Consider the following 20,695-nt stretch of genomic DNA (forward strand, 5'->3'; position numbering starts at 1 on the left):
ATTTTATGTTTAGTCGTGAGGCTACCATCCGCAACCGATGATTTTTTCCAAACCATGATTTTTGAATTGCTGTTGGTGTTGTGGAGACCGCTCGGATGCAGCACGGATCGACTGACTGATATAGTTGCTTCCGACCTCACCAGAGGTGTTATGAAATACAGGCACCCTGTGACCAAAACTGTTCTCATTCAGGGGCAACGCTCCTTTATCTTCTAGAGCCAGAACATTATGGCCACTGCCGCCATAGAATTGAACGTTGTTTGGTGGCATACCGGGTGCGTGACTCGATAAGGAAATTTTACAGGGCGAAGAAAAAATACCTCACTTGGAGATAGATTCAAGACAAAATTTTATCTAGCAGAATCAGATCGGATGCGTTTTGAAAACAAATGTATGAAAACAAGGAGCTGGCATTAGTCATATCGTGCAGCGCATCGGAATGTACAGAGGAACGTGTATGACCGCGTACTAGCATCACCGTACCAGACGTCATACCTCGCTGAATAGCGTGCACGGTGGCTCAGCGAGTTCGGTCAAAGGGCTGTCGGCCCTTTGTCATAAGAAGTGTTGAGAGAAGGGATGGATGAAGAACTTGCGCGGGTTTCATGTGACGTTCGCCCCGAGCAAATGCAACGAACGACTAACAAAGTTAAGAAGGGAAAAAAATTGTTGGATCACTATTAAGCTATGGTTCGAATCCTCACCAGGTCCCTTTCTTATTTTTTAGACGTCCGATTCCTAGTTCTTGTCGTTTATAAGGAGCGCATCACATACAGTGGGGTCCATTAAACTACATGCATGTCTCTCTAAGCGTCCATTACACGACCATAAGTGGTTCTGTGAGGTTCATGTAGGGCGGCTTCCTGATGGACGAGCAATGAATACGTCACTATGAGTTTGGTGCTAGGTGCTTCCAACATCCAAGCTGCTGCTGATGCTGCTGTTGCTGGTGCGTATGCCACACGGTACCCTCAAAGGTGCCACTCCGATAAGAATGTGTTTTGTCCCCTGGGGCAAAGCCACCGGGAAACTGGTAAGCTTCGTCCACAGCAAGGACGACAGGTACTCATAAACAGAGGACGTTATTGTTGAAGCTGTCACCAATCACCTTGGAGAATCACCCGTGATACTGAAAGGCAGACTCGAAGAGTGATTGTTGAAGTGTAGCACGATGAAGAACTGCATCTATGTCATTACACGTCAACTCACTATCCGTGGCCAGAGTAGTACAGTTACTTGACTGCTTTTTCCAACAAGTGGAAGATTTTATAGATAACGTGATATGGTCTAACGAATCTAGCTATTAGGTTTCCAGGGTCGTTTTGGCATAAACATGTGGGCTACAATCGTGGGAGGAGTACTTTTGGGCCCTTACCTATTGCCTAACAAGTTGGATGCGCCCCTTTATCGTAAGTTTGTTTTCAATACTTTGCCTGACGCGTTCGAAAACGTTCCACTTGGTGTTCGGCACAGTTACGATCTCAGCATGGTGGTGCACCGTCGCGCTCTGGAATGTTTCCAGGGAAATTGGATTGGTCGTGGAGGTCCGATGTTCTGGCCTCCATGTTCCCCGCACCTTAACCCACTAGATTTTTATTTGTGGGGGCACTTAAATGAACTAGTCTACAGCACTCTAACCACGCACAGACACTGCCAATAGCTCGAGTGCAAGCCGCTTCTTCAGTGATGGATGCAGGTATGTTGCGTAAGGTACAGTGAAGTATGATCCAGCGAGTAGTCGCCTTGAACATATTCTCTAAAGTGAACGTTACTCTACGTTTACGTACCGAGTCTGCGGAAATAAGACTGAACGTCAAACGTACAGAATGAACTTCTTGTGCGTAGCGTAATGAACAATCTACTGTAGCCTAATGCTTTCTCTGAGAATTACTTTGAACAATTAGTTCATGAGACCAGACAAATTATAAATGAATGCGAAAATACACTTGACCTCTTAGCCACAAATAATCCTGATCTTATAGAGAGTGTCAAGACGGATAGAGGGATTAGTGAACACAAGGTCATTGTAGCGAGGCTCACGAACCATATCAACCAAAACCACTAAACGAAACGCAAAATATATCTATTTAAAACAGCAGATTCGCTTTATGTAAGTGTAGGCCAGATATGGCTCAAATTCAGAGATACAGTATCGACAGCAATAGATAAATTCATACTGCATAACTTAATAAGAGACGGGACTGATCCACCATGGTACACAAAACACGTCAGATCACTGTTGCAGAAGCAACGAAAAAAACATGACAAATTCAGAACAACGCAAAATCCCCAAGACTAGCTAAGTTTCATGAAGCTCGAAATTTGGTGCGAACGTCAATGCAAGATGTTTTAATAGTTTCGACGATGAAACATTGTCTCAAAATATGGTAGAAAACCCTAAGAGATTCTAGTCGGATGTAAAGTACACCAGTGGAAAAAAACAGCCAATACCGTCACTGCTCGATAGTGATGGAAATGTTACCGATGATGGTGCCACTAAAGCGAAGTTACTAAATACGGTTTTCCGTAATTCCTTCACGAAACCAGAACAGCTGTTAGTATGAGTGACATAAAAGTATACTACTGGCCATTAAAATTGCTACACCACGAAGATGGCGTGCTACAGATGCGAAATTTAACAGACAGGATGAAGATGCTATGATATGCACATGATTAGCTTTTCAGAGCATTCACACAAGGTTGGCGCCGGTGGCGACACCTACAACCTGCTGACATGAGGAAAGTTTCTAACCGATTTCTCACACACAAACAGCAGTTGACCGGCGTTGCCTCGTGAAACGTTGTTGTGATGCCTCGTGTAAGGAGGAGAAATGCGTACCATCACGTTTCTGACTTTGATAAAGGTCGGATTGTAGCCTATCGCGATTGCGGTTTATCGTATCGCGACATTGCTGCTCGCGTTGGTCGAGATCCAGTGACTATTAGCAAAATATGGAGTGGGTACAGGAGTGTAATACGGAACGCCGTGCTGGATCCCAACGTCCTCGTATCACTAGCAGTCGAGATGACAGTCATCTTATCCGCATGGCTGTAACGGATCATGCAGCCACGTCTCGATCTCTGAGTCAACAGATGGGGACGTTTGCAAGACAACAACCATCTGTACGAACAGTTCGACGACGTTTGCAGCAGCATGGACTATCAGCTCGGAGACCATGGCTACGGTTACTCTTGACGCTGTATCACAGACAGGAGCGCCTGCGATGGTGTACTCAACGACGAACCTGGGTGCACGAACGGCAAAACGTCATTTTTCGGATGAATCCAGGTTCTGTTCACATCATCATGATGGTCGCATCCGTGTTTGGCGATATCGTGGTTAACGCACATTAGAAGCGTGTATTCGTCATCGCCATACTGGCTATCACCCGGCGTGATGGTATGGGGTGCCATTGGTTACACGTCTCGGTCACCTCTTGCTCGCATTGACGGCACTTTGAACAGTGGACTTTACATTTCAGATGTGTTACGACCCGTGGCTCTACCCTTCTTGCGATCCCTGCCAAACCCTACATTTCAGCGGGACTTTCTGGATCCAGAAAATGTTCGACTGCTGCCTTCGACAGCACATTCTCCATATCTCTCACCAATTGAAAACGTCTGGTCAATAGTGGCTGAGCAACTAGCTTGTCACAATACGCCAGTCACTACTCTGGATGAACTGTGGTATCGTGTTGAAGCTGCATGGGCAGCTGTACCTGTACACGCCATCCAAGATCTGTTTGACTCGAAGCCCAGGCGTATCAAGGCCGTTATTACGGCCAGAGGTGGTTGTTCTGGGTACTGATTTCTCAGGATCTATGCACCCAAATTGCGTGAAAATGTAATTACATGTCAGTTCTAGTATAATATATGTGTCCAATGAATACCCGTTAATCATCTGCATTTCTTCTTGATGTATTAATTTTAATGGCCAGTAGTGTAGATATCTTAGGTGTTGCGAAACAACTCAAATCACTTAAGTAAGGCAAGTCTTCCGGTCCAGATGGTATACCAACCAGGTTCCTTTCGAATATGCAAGCACAATAGCGCCTTTGTTAGCAATCATATACAACCGCTCACTTGACGAAAGGTCTGTTCCTAAAGACTGAAAAGTAGCTCAGGTCACACCAATATTCAAGAAGGGAAATAGAAGTAACCCATTGAATTACAGACCCAGATCACTGACCTCAATTTGCAGTAGGATTTTGGAGTATATACTGTACTCGAACGTGATGAATCACCTTGAAGGAAATGGCTTATTGATACATAACCAACACGGATTCAGAAAATATAATTCTTGTGCATCACAGCTAGTTCTTTATTCCCATGAAGTAATGAGTGCTGTCGACAAGGGATATCAGATCGATTCCATATTCCTAGGTTTCCAGAACGCTTTTGATACCTTTCCTCACAAGCGACTATTAATCAAATTGCGTGCATATGGAGTATCGCCTCAGTTGTGTGACTGGATTTGTGATTTCCTCGCAGAGAGGTCAGTCACAGTTCGTAGTGATAGACGGTAAAACATCTAGCAGAACAGAAGTGATATCTGGCGATCCGCGTAGTAGTGTCATAGGCCATCTGCTGTTCCTGACTTACACAAATGATCTAGGTGATAATCTGAGCAGCCTCCTTAGATTGTTTGCAAATCATGCTGTAATTTACCGTCTGGTAAAATCATGAGACGCCCAATTCCAATTACAAAATGAAGTAGAGAGAATTTCTGTATGGTGCGAAAAGTGGCAACTGGCACTAAACAAAGAAAAGTGCGAGGTCATCCACATGGGTTCTAAAAGAAATCCGATAAATTTTGGATACACTATAAATCGCACAAGTCTAAGAGCTGTCAGTTCGACTAAATACCTAGGAATTACAGTTACGAGCAACTTAAATTGAAAGACCACATAGGTAATATTGTGGGGAAGGCAAAATAAAGACTGCACTTTGTTGGCAAAACACTTTGAAGATGAGACAAACCCACTAAAGAGACAGCCTACGTTACACTTGACCGTCCTCTGTGGAATATTGCTGCGCGGTGTGGTATCCTTGGCAGGTAGGATTGACGGAGAACATCGAAAATTTACAAAGAAGGGCAGCCCGTTTCGTGTTATCCCGCAATAGGTGTGAGAGTGTCACTGATATGACACGCGAGTTGGGGTGGCAGTCACTGTAACAAAGGCGGTTTTCTTTGCGGCGAGGTCTATTAATGAAATTTCAATCACCAACTTTCTCTTCCGAATGCGAAAATATTTTGTTGATACCCACCTAAGTAGGGAGAAATGATCATCATAATAAAATAAGAGAAATCAGAGATCGAACGGAAAGATTTAGATGTTCCTTTTTCCCACGCGCCATTCGAGAGTGGAATGGTAGAGAAGTAGAATGAAAATGGTTCGATAAACCCTCTGCCAGACAACCATGTACAGTAACCATGTAGATGTAGATTGGGCTTTTTTGTACGCATTGGATACAGACGAAGTTACTGAACCCACTATAATTGTCTATTGGCGTAATTTGTGTCAAGGACGAAACAAAGTGGTCGTTTACGCCCTTAAGAAGTTAACATTATGTCGTAATGTTTAAGTGAAGGTAACCGTAACAGAAAAAATACACGAGATATCGCATTGTGGATGTCTGAATTGGATACAGTTCGATGCTTTACCCAAACAAAATGTTTGGCGTGAACGCCACTCGAACATCTGCGAGTTTGGATATCGTTCTCTAAGGGACTGATATAGGTGGACATCTCCGACACAGCGCAGAGTTCAGGCTATCAGTTCTTGGCCACGCTGCACACAGTTACAGCGTTGCTAGACCTCGTTTTTTAAATCGCATTTCTATTAAAGCTCTTGGTGGGACTAGGTTTGCAACACACACTTTTGTTTTAAAGTGGGATGAGGAATCGCATGCCGATCGCCAAGTGCAGCCTTTTTTCTTCACCCTGTGCAAGTGTAGCAGAGACTAATGGGTAATACTTCTAGCTACAATTCGGGCAGGAAACTGCGAAATCTACTGAGTTAAGTGACTTTGAGACGAGGCCAATTCTTACGACCTAGCGTGTGGGAACGAGGATGTTGCAAACGTCTGTTGGCATGCTACTGCCTTGAGCATCCACTGAAACTGATTGACGGATGGTTAAATGGTGAGTGAGCGACGAGGTTTTCGACGTCGACTCGTCATCACAGAACGTGGAGACCGGAGGCTTGTCCGCTCAGTAAAGCAGGGCAGGCTGTGGTCTGTGGCAGATCTGACGACACAGAGGACAGTGCTGGTGCAAGCATAAGTGTTTCGCACCACACCGTCCAGCACGTATTGTTGAACACAGGACTCTGCAGCAAAACACCGCTACGCACCCCTTGGTGACCCTATGACGTCGTCGGTTAAGATTGTAGTTAACATGTGACCTCCAAGACTGGACAGTGAACCAGGGGAAATTGGGCGCCTGGCCGGATGACTCACCTTTCATATTACACCAGATCGACTGTCGCGTCCGGATAGACGTCAGCCAGGTGAATGACTGCTCAAAACACGCATCACGGCAGGTACGCAGGTCGGTGGGGCAGCAGTATGCTGTGGCAGACATTCACATAGACTTTAATGGGACCTGTAGTAGTAATCAAAGGCGCCAGGATAGCTGTGAACTATATGAAAATTATCGTGGACCACCTGCATTCCTCTAGGCATGATGTCTTCGCCGATAGCATCTTCCAGCAAGACAACTGGCTGGTATACAAGGCCAGAATGGGCTACACTGGGCTGAGGAGCTTGATTGTGATCTAAAAAGATGTATTTAATTAACATTGCGTCATTTGAGGATGCACCTGTAGCGGTGCGAAACACGTTGTGTCCCTAACAAAGGACTGCAAAAGAGCTAAAGCAGCTGAGTCTCCATTTACTGTGATTCCAATTTGTTTAGAAGAACTTTTTTTTTAGTAAAAATGCAGTTTTAAGATTACTGAATAGATACCATGTACTTTTTTGGGTGTGGCTGTGCTAAATACAAAATAGTATGTGAAAATCATTGTAGTGGGCAACCCTTGAAACAAAATATAACATCACCCTTTACACTGGTTTTTATCAGAGATCCTTCATCTCCTTAAACCTGACAAATTTTCCAATAATTTAACCGATATCAAGAGATAGCCGATTGAACCTCTACTGGGTATACACTGAAATGCATCATCTCATCTCATTCCCCCCGTCACCCAGTTTAGCTTCAGCATTGCTGATCAACCCCTAAACTCAGTCTACATTCAGTAAGAAAAACTAGCGTCGAACTGGCCACTTTCGATGAACTATCGGTGAAGTTCCATTAGTACAAGTATTCAGTTAATTACACCTACCAAACTGTTTATATACTGTCCATCCTATAACCATGTTCACTACAGAATTTTCAAATCAAATCAGCGTGTCTCAATGAATCATTCTTTCGGCACTCCTTAATTTTGGCCATTAATCTGACATTCCATAAACAACCCCTCCCATTATCTGTTCCAAAGAGGTGACCCCATCTTCATTGCCGTTCATCCTACACTTCTAACCTTGCAACGATTGCTTCAATTATAGGAGGAACGTTCAATAAGTAATGGAACAATTTTTTTCTGAGCCTGTTTCGATTAAAAACAGGGAATTCGTTGTGGAACGTCATGGAATGTTCCAGATTCAGCACCTACAGTGTAATGTCGTCCAGGTAGGTGGCGGCGTTGTACGTAGCTTTCAAACTAGAGTGCGTTCCAAGTAGAGAGCTGTCATTGAGATACTTAAGGCGAGAAACCAGGGCATGGTAGAATGTCTACGACGATCTGGCAGTGACCGAAAGCACGACGAGTCGTTGAATGAGGCGTCTGTCATTACCACAACAATATCCGATCTCCCACATGCCGACCGGCCGCACCCAGCTGTGACTCCTGCAGTGTTGGAACGTGCGGACACTCTCATTCGATGCGATGGGAACGAACATCATCTTCTCCACGACAACGCAAAGCCTCACACAAGTTTGCATACCCGAGAGGAGCTCACAGAACTTCACTGGACTGTTCTTCCTCACCTATCCTACAACCTGGATGTCGCACCTTCCTACTCCCATGTTTTTGGCCCAATGGATGATGCACTCTGAGGGAAGCAGGGTGGTTACTTATGCAGCAAGACGTTAGCTCCGACGTCGACCAGTAGAGTGGTACCATATGAGCGTACAGGTCCTGCCAGTAAGGTGGCGTAAGGCGGTCGCATTGAACTGACAGTAGTTGAAAATTTGTGTTTTGTAGCCAAACGAGCGAGAATAACGATGCTTTCTGGAATCCTGAATTAAAGCAAACTAGCTTTCAGAAAAAATGTGTTGCATTATTTATTGAACGCCCCTCGTACGTAAAACCGAAGTGATAACTACAACTAGTCTTGTGGCCGAGCGGTTCTAGGCGCTTCAGTCTGGAACCACGCGACAGCTACGGTCGCAGGTTCGAATCCTGCCTCGGGTATGGATGTGTGTGATGTCCTTAGGTTAGTTAGTTCTATGGGACCGATCACCTCATGTGTTAAGTCTCAGAGCCATTTGAACCATGTTTTGATAACTACAGCAAGAAACACTTCCCACCCAGGAAACTCTACGTAACAAACCGCATTCAGAAAAGCTCTGCAGGCGACATCGGCCAGACGTCTAGGACGAGGTATTTTGGTTTCGACGATGGTAGTGTTCTAGCTACCGCTATCAGATCGCCACACAACACCATAACCATTTATTTTTGGGCGCCCGCTTAGTCGTGCTGTCTAACGCACTGCTTTCCGGGCGGGAAGGCGTGCCGCTCCCCAGAATGAATTCGCCGGCGGTTTAGTGTAAATGTTCGGCGTGCCTGCCAGTCTGTGGATGATTTTTAAGGTGGTTTTCCGTCTGCCTAGGTGAATGAAGGGTTGGTTCCCCTTATTCCACCTCAGTAACACTATGTCTGCGATTGCTGCGCAAACAGTTTCTCCAGTACCCGTACACCATAATTACTCTGGCACGCAAACATTGGGTTACACTCGTCTGGTGTGAGACGTTCCAGGGGGAGCCCAATGGGGGCCGAACCGCACAATAACACTGGGTTCGGCGTGGGGCGGCGTTGGGGTGAGTGGACTGCTGTAGCCTGTTGTGGGGTTGTGAATCACTGAGGGCTACAGCTGGGACGAAGCCTCTCCGTCGTTTCTAAGTCCCCGGTTCCAAACAATACAATTATACAATACAATCATTTATTTGCAAATGCCTAACTGTTACTCGCAGGTCACTGCACAACAAATTTAAAAATTTCAGTTCCTTTTTTTCCAGTGCACTGTGAGTTTCATCTCAGCCTTCATATTTCACGAACACTTGTGACGTATTTAAAATTAGTAAAAAAACAATGTGAATTACAGAGTCATTTCAAAATATGACCAGTTTTGGTCTATAGTAGGAGGGTAACCCCAAAAGTAAGGTCTCCTATTTTTTTATAAGTACAGAACCCTGTATGTGTTGCAGTTGGTCACATTGTTACTAAGAGTGCTTCACGCGCTGCGTGTAAACATGCGCACCACGCTGAGGCGCTCAGTCTTGGCAACCGTTGAGAATGGAGCTCCCATTTTATGTTACCGCCACGTGCGAATTGCGCGCAGTTATTCGGTTTTTGAACGAAAGGGGGACTGCGCCGATTTATATCCATCGCCAATTGACGGAAGTGTATGGTGAGTCGTGCATGGATGTCAAAAATGTTCGCAAGTGGTGTAGAGAGTTTGCAGGTGGTCGGGCCGAAATTCACGACGAACAAAGGAGCGGGAGACCGTCAATTTCTGAGGAGACAGTGTTGAAGATCGGCCAGTCACCCCGGATGATCTCTGCCCTTTGGTTCCTGAGGTTTCTCGAAGCACCGCTCACAGAATTTTAGCGGAAACATTGAACTACCGAAAGGGGGTGCCACGCATGCTGACTGAGGACCAGATACGGCAAAGAGTTGATGCTTCCCGCACATTTCTTCACCGCCCTGCAGCCGAACAGGACAACTTTCTGGACTCAGTTGTCACGGATGACGAAATACTTTTGGCCGGAAAGCGATTCAGGTCCGACGACGAGGTGAAAGAAGAGGTTCATAACTTTCTGAACAGCATGGTGGCGAGCAGGTATGACATAGGCATACAAAAACTGTCACAGCGTCTATAAAAATGCATCGACAGAAATGGTGATTACGTCGAAAAATAGCTAAATGTTCAATCTGTAAAGTGATGTAGAAATAAAGAGGTCTATGTACTTTAAAAATAGGAGACCTTACTTTTGGGATTACCCTCGTAGTACGCCATCTTCTGATAACGCGACTAGGGTCAGCACAGCTGTTCAAAGTGTCATCATCGTCAGCTGGATGGTGCATTATCTGAATATGACATATTACTAGATGCTGAATCCGGTCATACTTTCAATAAATGATTCTCCGATCGGAACTGTTTTTACTAATTTTCCTTAACTGACAGATCACTGTACCGCAATAAAGTTATCTAAAATTACTGTGTTATTTCTGAACCACGTACAGAATGCTGAACTGTGGCACTCACATGCAGCCGTTGAGGTATCTGAGCAGCAGCATCAGCCAGAGCGAGGTGGAGAAGGCGGAGCAGAGGGCGATCGTGCCGTCCAGCAGCAGGCTGATGACGAGCAGGCGGTGCCGGCCCAGCGTGTCCGACAGGAAGCCCCACACGAACGAGCCGCTGATCAGGCCTGCGCACGTCCGAAAAGCACCACAGCTACAGCCGCCATAGCCAGGATAAGCACTGTTGGGATTATCAAGCAATCTGTCTGGCTGCTTTCCATTATTTAGAGTATTTTTATAATTGGAGATACACATAAACAGTGTACTGAATGAACTCGCGTGGCTCATTTTGCAGGGTCCAGTCACTGTACTGTGATCACCGCCTACGTTCGACGTCAACCATTCAGAAATGGCAGGTGGCGCTACTAGCATTGTGGTGGGGTGGGGGGGGGGGGGGACGCAGGAAACTCTGCAGTCGTTGTCGCAATGCGCAAAGGAAACAATTTATCTGACATCGAAAAGGGCATGATCATTGGCTTTCGGGGCAAGGTTGGGAGCATTTTGAAAATGGCTAACTCTGCAAACTGTCTGCGAGCCAAAGCGGTTAAAGTACACCGTGGATGGTAAAATGGCGCAATCCTAGATTGGCACCGACGCAAATGTGGTGCATCACAGGTCGTAGATGAGACGGCTATGGAGGTGTGAACAGCCGAATAGACGTGCAAGTGTTGAGCAGCTGCCCGTCCAGACGAACCAAGGGCATATCAATAGTCGTTCAGCAAATGCTACTGCGTATGGGCCTCCGCATTAGGTGCCAGATACACGCAACCATGCTCACTGCTGATCACCGGCGAGGAAGGCTGGAACTTGTACGCCACTACCACAATTGGACGCCCACTTTTCAGATGAATCAACTTAATGCACCATCTGCAGATGGACGTTGGCGCCTGTGGGGTGAAAAGTCTGAAATCAAACATCCAGCAACAATCGTCAGTAGGGTCCAGTCGGAGGGCATTTCCCAGGTGATCTCGCTATTCTGGAACGCACAATGGATCAACAAAAAAAAATGGCTCTGAGCACTATGGGACTCATCTGCTGCGGTCATCAGTCCCCAAGAACTTAGAACTACTTAAACCCAACTAACCTAAGGACATCACACACATCCATACACGACGCAGGATTCGAACCTGCGACCGTAGCAGCAGCGCGGCTCCGGACTGGAGCGCCTAAAACCGCACGGCCACCACGGCCGGCGGATCAACACAAATCCGGCCGTGGTGGCCGGGCGGTTCTAGACGCTACAGCCTGGAACCGCGCGACCGCAACGGTTGCAGGTTCCAATCCTGCCTCGGGCATGGTTGTTTGTGATGTCCTTAGGTTAGTTAGGTTTAAGTAGTCCTAAGTTCTAGGGGACTAATGACCTCAGAAGTTAAGTGCCATAGTGCTCAGAGCCATTTGGATCATCACAAGTATGTGTCTATCCTTGGGAACCATGTACATCACTAAGTACAGCCTACCAATGGCACACTGCAGCAAGACACATAGCTCGCACTGCACATGCGTGGTTTTTAGATCACCAGTATGAGTATACTGCACTACTCTGGACACCCAACGTCCCGGGATTTAAACCCAATCGAGAGTCTATGGGACCACCTCGCTCGAGCTTTTCCCACGATGGATCCTCGACTCGGAAACCTAGTGCACCTGTCCACGGCACTGGAGCTGGGATGGCTCTACATCCCTGTCAGTACCTTTCAGAACCTCATCGACTCTTTCTGCACTTCTCACATCACTCCGCACTGCAAAAGGTGGCTATTTAGACTTTTGAGAGGTGACCGCATTAATGTACCTGGAGAATGTGTATTTCTGCGAGGTATACCTAAAGGGGGACCCGGCTGAGTCACGCAATTTGACTCTTAGCCTGATCAAGAGGTGTGGCCATTAATTGCACGCGATGATCACGTAGGTTAACGTGAGGATCAATGAACATCTTAGGTGATTAGAAAGTTAGTAGACAGGAATACAATTAAATATTTTGCTTTAATTCAGCATCAGCGGTGAACGTCGATCTTGACTTTGTGCAATAACATTTGCAAGTGCACTTAGAGACTGAACTGCGAACACTTCATTACAGTTCTGACTGCTTCACACATATAGATCAATTGTCAATGCATAAACTGTATGTGGCGCCTGGCTAGGTCGTAGTTACTGACTTAGCTGAAGGCTATGCTAACTAGCGTCTCTGCAAATGAGATCTCTGAAGCTATATTGAGTGAACCATTCCTATTAAAGTCGGCTGTAGAACTGGGCAGTGCGCTAGCTTGAATCTTAAGAGCAGCCGAGTGGCGGCGCTCGGTTCCTGGGAGAACCCATCCCATGGAGTGGGACGGCGAAATACCTAGGGGTTACCCTAGACCGCAGGCTCACCTGGAAGCATCACATCCGTGATGTGAAAGGGAGAGCAATTGGACGCCTCCGCGCCCTGTATCCATTGCTAAACCCGCAGTCGACATTGCCACCGCAACACGGCATCACGCATTACCTAACATTGGTTCGCCCACTGTTAGAGTATGCGGCCGTGGTCTGGGGGAAAGCCGCAGATGCTCACATTGTGACTCTGCAACGGATACAAAACCGCGCTCTGAAGACTGCTATGCATCTTCCGAGGCGCTTTTCGAAGCGCCAACTCCACGAGGACACCGGAATCCTGCCTCTTCGAGAAAGGTTCCGCGCCATCGCCAGGAAGTTCTACGAGAGGACGGAACACTCCCGCAACCGGCTCATCCGTGGACTGGGCCAACAACCACATCACAGGCCAACCACGCGTTGACCTGACCTGCTGAGGGATTAAGTTTTTTACTAATCCGTCAACAGAATGTGTCTTTCTCTTTTTCAGGTAAAACCAGACAGGACCATTCGACTAGACTGTTAATTAATATTTCTCTCCCCTACAAGAACTGCAGGAACGACATATGTATGTCTATACTGCATCACCTCGAGCCAAGGACAGGCTCGTCATTCCAGCGTCAGCGGCGCTCGGTGTGCTAGCGTATACAGTGGCGACTCGCGGGTCCGATGTGTGCTGACGGACCGCGGCCGATTTGAAGCCTACAACTTAGCAACTGTGGTGCCTTGCGGTGACACCACACTCAGTATAACTAGAACCTAGCCTGGACTCGAGTTTTCAAAGAATGTGTGAGAATGCAAAGTTGTCATGTGTTACCGAAGACAGTCCAATGAAGTCCCTGACAAATCGATATACACAACAAGATTCGCTGCTGCCAGCCTTGGCGTGGACTAACAGCGCATGTGAAGAACAGAGATGTGATTTTGCTGACGTGATGCCCGGTTATTTACCAAGACCGGCTACGACAGTTTCATAAGCCTGTTTCAATCCTGGCAAACGAAAGAGGTAATACCAGTATGCGTGGATATGGATACAATATCTACGGCGACCATAGGGCCCGTCTCATTAGCGCTGCCCTGAGTTGACACAAGAGCTCACGGTTTGGTACATGTCTTTTCTTATTGAGGGCGTTTGGCTGGGTTGCATGTCACATATCATAAAAGTAACTGCCTCATATGAGTGACTGTATTAATTGTGTGTACAATGTAGTGATCTTCCTTTTTTTTTTTCATGGTCATGAGAGAAAGGAGGTAAAATCCTGTGCCAGCATGTAGACTACTCCTCTCGAATACCAGCAAGGGGACCACCGGCCTTGAGGTTCACATCTACCAGACGGTTACCATCAACAGTGTCACATACACTTACTTACAAGGCAGTTCGGCGAGACTTGGAATTTAGCCCTAGACTTTGGTGTAGAGCCTGGCCATCAGAAACACAACCATATCTCGTCCGTTTAGTTGTCAAACACTGGCGATGAAAAATATTTCACCACCAGGATTGATACCGAGTCGAGGACTACCAACCAAGCATACGAATGTAGAAAGCATGGCCCGTGTGAAACATAGCTGGCCCTTTTCTTGCACGAACTACAGCTAATCATGGATGAAGAACAACAGGAAGATTCCATATTCCTAGACTTCCCGTGCCCCACTGCAAACGGTGAACAGAGGTCTCAGCATACAGAATATCTTCCCCGGTATTAAAAACTTCTCAAGCAATAGAACCCAGTACGTTATCCTCAATGGCGAGTGGTCCTAAAAGACAAGGGTATTGTCAAAAGGGCCCGAGGGAGTGTGATAGGAGCGCTCTTGTTATCTTTACAGGGAGGTCCATTGATCGTGACCGGGCCAAATATCTCATGAAATAAGCATCAAACGAAAAAACTACAAACAACGAAACTCGTCTAGCTTGAAGGGGTAAACAAGAAGGCGCTATGGTTGGCCCACTAGATGGCGCTGCCATAGGTCAAACTGATATCAATTGCGTTTTTTTTTAAAATAGGAACCCCCATTTCTTATTACTCATTCGTGTAGTACGTAAAGAAATTTTCCTGTTTCAGTTGGACCACTTTTTTTCGATTTGTGATAGATAGCGCTGCAATAGACACAAATATATGGCTCACAATTTTAGACGAACAGTTGGTAACAGGTAGGTTTTTTAAATTAAAATACAGAACGTAGGTACGTTTGAACATTTTGTGCGAACGGTTTTTGCTTCGTGACACATTACCCTTGTTAAAATGGACCGTTTACCAATTGCGGAAAAGATCGATATCGTGTTGATGTATGGCTATTGTGATCAAAATGCCCAAGGGGCGTGTGCTATGTATGCTGCTCGGTATCCTGGACGACATCATCCAAGTGTCCTGACCGTTCGCCGGATTGTTACGTTATTTAGGAAACGGGGAGTATTCAGCCACATGTGAAACGTCATCCACGACCTGCAACAAATGATGATGCCCAAGTAAGTGTTTTAGCTGCAGTCGCGGCTAATCCGCACATCAGTAGCAGACAAATTGGGCGAGAATCGGGAATCTCAAAAACGTCGGTGTTAAGAATGCTACATCAACATCGATGTCATCCGTACCATATTTCTATGCACCAGGAATTGCATGGCGACGACTTTGAACGTCTTGTACAGTTCTGCCACTGGGCACAAGAGAAATTACGGGACGATGACAGATTTTTTGCTCGCGTTCTATTTAGCGACGAAGCGTCATTCACCAACAGCGGTAACATAAACCGGCATAGTATGCACTATTGGGCAACGGAAAATCCACGATGGCTGCGACAAGTGGAACATCAGCGACCTTGGCGGATTAATGTATGGTGCGGCATTATAGGAGGAAAGATAATTGGCCCCCTTTATATCGATTGCAATCTAAATGGTTCAATGTATGCTGATTGTCTACGTTATGTTCTACCGATGTTACTACAAGATGTTTCACTGCATGACAGAATGGCGATGTACTTCCAGCATGATGGATGTCCGGCACATAGCTCGCGTGCGGTTGAAGCGGTACTGAATAGCATATTTCATGACAGGTGGATTGGTCGTCGAAGCACCATACCATAGCTCGCACGTTCACCAGATCTGACGTCCACGGATTTCTTTCTGTGGGGAAAGTTGAAGGATATTTGCTATCGTGACAACGCATGTGCGAACATTACGGAAGGCGAACTACTCGCTGTTCGGAGAAATGTCGTTACACGTACTGCCAAATGCATTGAGGTTAACGGACATCATTTTGAGCATTTATTGCATTAATGTGGTATTTACAGGTAATCACGCTGTAACAGCATGCGTTCTCAGAAATGATAAGTTCACAAAGGCACATGTATCATATTGGAACAACCGAAATAAGATCTTCAAACGTACCGACGTTCTGTATTTCAATTTAAAAAGCTTACCTGTTGCCAACTCTTCGTCTAAAATTGTGACCCATATGTTTTTTACTATTACAGCACCATCTATCACAAAGCGAAAAAAGTGGTCCAACTAAAACATTCATATTTCTTTACGTACTACACGAATATGTAATAAAAATGGGGGTTCCTATTTTTAAAAAACGCAGTCGATATCCGTTTGACCTATGGCTGCGCCATCTAAAGGGCCAACCATAGCGCTATCTGGTTTCCCCCTTCAAGCTAGACAAGTTCGACGCTTATTTCGTGAGATATTTGGCCCGCTTACCATCAGTGAAGCACCCTATATACATAAATGGTTTGAATGGCAAGGCGAGCGGTAATCTGCGACTGTTCGCCGACGGCACTGCACTTCACGGGAAAGTACCGTCGATGAGTGACTGTAGAGGGATACAGGATGACTTAGAATTTCTATTTGATTTGATGAATGACAGCTTCTTCTAAATGTATAAAACATTTGAGTAAATGCAGATGAGTAGGAAAAACAATCCTGTAATTCTCGAGTACTGTATTTTTGGTATGTTGCCGGGCACAGTTAGGTCGATTAAATGCCTAGGTGTAACGCTGCAAATCGATATGAAATGGAACGAACACGTAGGGTCAGCAGTAGGGAAGGCGACTTCAGTTTATTGGTAGAGTTTTTAGATACGAGTAGCTCACCTGCAACGAACACCGCTTATAGAATACTAGTGCGACCCATTCTTGAGCACTACTCGAGTATTTGGGGTTCTCACCAGGTCGGATTAAAAGAAGACTTCAGAGGAGTGCTGCTAGATTTCTTACCTCTAGGTTCGATCAACACGAGAGTGTTATGGAAATGCTTCGTGAACTCAAATGGGGATCCCTAGAGGGAAGACGAAGTTCTTTTTCTGAAATATTCAGAAAAAGTAATTTTGCGACAGAATCTAGAAGATATGAGAAATTAGGGCTCCTACGGGAGGCATGTACACAGTCGGTTTTTCCTCGCTCCGCATGCGATTGGAATAGAAAAGGAAATGACTAGTAGCAGTACATGGTACTCTCCGCCATACACCACATGGTGGCCTGTGGAGTATATAACTTGTGTAGATGTAGACGTAGAACAGTGCGTTAGTAACCTCGCTTATGGTGGCTGGTACAAACTGTATACTGTTCCACAGCTATTAATTACAACTGCAACTTTTATGCCTCGGTTCCTTCTGATCTTCCCAATCATTACTGGGTGAGTGAGGTTCAAATCCTCATCCAACCATTCAGTCCCAGGTTTCTCGTGTTTTCTAAAGTTCCTAAAGGTAAATTTCGGAATGACTCCTCCGAAAAAGGCAAAGTGGGTCTCCTTTCTCGCACCTGTATTACATAAGATTATGCTCTATTGTGGAGAACATATGAGTGAACATGATTTATCATTGGTTTCTATGTCTTTTACCCGTGGCGGATGATGAAAGACGTACCTGGATCCAGCTCATCTCATGTATACCTTTCGTGTACATTGATAGTACTATCACTGGCCTAAGATTTCCGGTCGCCACGGGTGCTTTTCGTCGGAATCTCACTGATGAGCACTTTGCAAGCCAACTTCTTTTCGTATTTCTAGAGTCTAGTGCTGATATTCATAAGACCACACTAATATCTGAGCACTGTGAAATACGTTGCCTAATATCCCCTACCGACTACGTGGTTGCGAATAGTGCAGCTTCTCTTTTGCTACATTGCGACTTAAATCGCAAAGTGGTTTGTTGCACTGCTTGCTCTGGCAGTCAGGATAGACGACCTGGCACAATGTTAACAATAGTAAATCGCTTTGACAGGCGTGGTTTACTCGAATCGAGATGAGTATGGCAAACGTTTAGTACTGCGATCAATGAAAATTGTAGTGCCCGAAAGTCTATATCTTACGTTCTCTTTCTTATGAGAACTTCATAACACTAATCAAGCAAGATAAAGTGCTATAAATAGGTCCAAGACGGCAGTCACTTACCCGCATAGGTAATGGCATTGAGAGCTCCCTTGCTGAGGTCCGTGAGGCCCAAGTCACACTGTGCCAGAGGCAGAATGTAAGACATGGTGGTTGTGTCCATCAGGCACACGATCGTGGAGAACAATCCCGCACCCATCAGCATGTAGTTGAATCTGCCGAAACCTGTAAAGCAAAGAAAGGCTACAAAATCACAGGGCAGCTTTAAATGTGATCTCTTCGCTAATGCAAAGGTAAGATTACATTAAGTTAGCGTAAATACCCCGACAGTAAGACGCATCACCCAAAGTACAGCACTAGTTATTAGATTTTATTGTATATATCAGTGTCTAGAACCAAACAAATAGCTGTTAAGTGTTGATCTTTCGCATCTCTTTTTAATTTATAAAACATCTTCAGTGCCATGTAAGGCATATACAGGGCGTTTCCGAAGTGATTTCAGAAGTGATTTGATTTCATTCGAAACAAAAATGTCAAGTAAATGTGGGCTCTAAAACGCACTCCTTAAGAGCTATGAACAGATCTTGATCTTCGATACTGTGAAACAAATCTCTTCTACAACAAGCTCTTTGCTTTCCATATTTTAGGATGTAATAGTGTGGACCAAAAAAATTGAAAAAATGTCCAGAAAACATATGCTCTAAAATGTATATGTTACAATCAAAACCCGTTTTTAGTTAGAACGCGTTCTTACTGCTTAAAACTAGTTTTTAATGAGCCACTTCGTCAAAACGCGTTTTGCCTAGTTAAAACTAGTTTTAACTGACTTTTGCTTTTGACCAGCAGTAAATCCTAGTAGTAGCTAAGGCTATCAGTGTCAACTAGTTTCAACTAGTAAGAACGCGTTCTAGCTAAAAACGGGTTTTGACTGTAACTTGTGTTATGGGATACTCGACCAATTGTATTGCAGGTATGTATTTCTGAATTGATTTCAATAATTAAGGTCAAATTTCAGACGTATTCATTACTTCATTGATTTAATGCTCTGAAAATGTTGCTAACTATTCAAGTAATTAATTAATATTTTAAGTTTTAATACTTACATTGTAATATATTTTATAATATGTATTAAGTACCTACTCGCCTTTCAAAGAAGCTAATTAACAGCTCTCTTCCAGATCCGAATTCTACGTGTCCAAAGAGAAATTCTTGCTGCTGGAAGACATGACAGGGACAAAGGTATCATCAAGAACTGCTGCCAGAATCGAAGCCTTAGGATCAGGACAAGGATTTGTTCGCTGTGTGTGTAAGAAGGCATGTATTTCAAAAAGGTGCTTTTGTAGAAAAAGGGAAACCTTCGTAACTCAAAATGCCATGACAGTTTGCTTGTAATAACAAATAATAAAAATTTAACTGTCATTTTTTTCATACGTTTCTCTTTTATTAAGACTGTAGCAACTTTTGTCAAATGTATGAGTAATTAATATACTTTTACTGCACGATTATTTTGTCTCCACTTTCGTAACTAATACTGTTAATATGGTTCTGTAATGTTCCTTACAATTTTTCTTCAGTGTATGGCTATTTTTGTATTGATGTAGTTAATGTTAATGACTTAGATGTATGATCAATATTCTCAATAAATATTGCATTGCGCAATACAAAAATGCTGTTTTTTATTTCAATCAACACGTAGCTGTTCTTACTTTTAGTGTTTGCCCCTAAATAAATTGAGTGAAAAGTAGTTCTGTCTAGTTTAGTTAGAACGCGTTCTAGTTGAAACTAGTTGATACTGATAGCCTCAGTTACAACTATAATTTACTGCTGGTCAAAAGCGAAACTTAGTTTAAACTAGTTTTAACTATGTGAGACTTGAGCTTCTCCTGGCGTAAACTATGTTCAAAGTACTTACGGGCATTCAGCCAGGTTGAATTTTCGACAACTGCCGATATTTCGGCGGATGCACCCTCCGCCATTTTCAAGGCTTCACTGCAACGACCAAACGAAGTGCAGAAAACACGAGAGCTCGGTTCTGCGAGTGTAACAGAAAAGATAACACACACCTAAACAAAAGCCACCAAAGATGAACGAAATCAGAGCTATCGATAGTAAGAAACTATGGACTGGTAGTTGAGGAAACGTTAACTCTGTCCCTATGTTTTTTAACAAGTGAAAGAGCAGGATTCCAGGCCGAGTTTAAACAAAAGCCTCCATCCCTATTCACAAGGTTGCTAGCCAATTTAATTTCAACAGACTCCTTAATCACACTATCCCAATAGCCGGACGTGCATGCTAACATCTCGGTATTATTATACCACATGGGGTGACCAGTGTCCAAACAATGTTCGGCAATAGCAGATTTGCTAGGCTGCTGTAGTCGCGTGTGCCGTTTATGTTCAATACACCGGTCCTCCACGGTCCTGATGGTCTGACCAATGTATGC

The 20,695-nt window shown here is 44.8% G+C and overlaps 1 protein-coding gene across 1 annotated transcript in view; it reads right to left on the minus strand.

The window, feature by feature from the left end:
• LOC126267658 (synaptic vesicle glycoprotein 2A-like) overlaps positions 1-20,695 on the minus strand; it is a 198,353-nt gene that overhangs the window by 105,187 nt on the left and 72,471 nt on the right. Inside the window, exons 3-4 of the mRNA XM_049972957.1 lie at positions 18,316-18,477; positions 10,552-10,714 (exon numbers count right to left, since the gene is read on the minus strand). Coding sequence (XP_049828914.1) covers positions 10,552-10,714; positions 18,316-18,477 — 325 coding nt within the window. The remainder of the gene's footprint in view (positions 1-10,551; positions 10,715-18,315; positions 18,478-20,695) is intronic.

The sequence above is a fragment of the Schistocerca gregaria genome, chromosome 4 (genome assembly GCF_023897955.1).
Source record: "Schistocerca gregaria isolate iqSchGreg1 chromosome 4, iqSchGreg1.2, whole genome shotgun sequence".
Taxonomy (NCBI): Eukaryota; Metazoa; Arthropoda; class Insecta; order Orthoptera; family Acrididae; genus Schistocerca; species Schistocerca gregaria.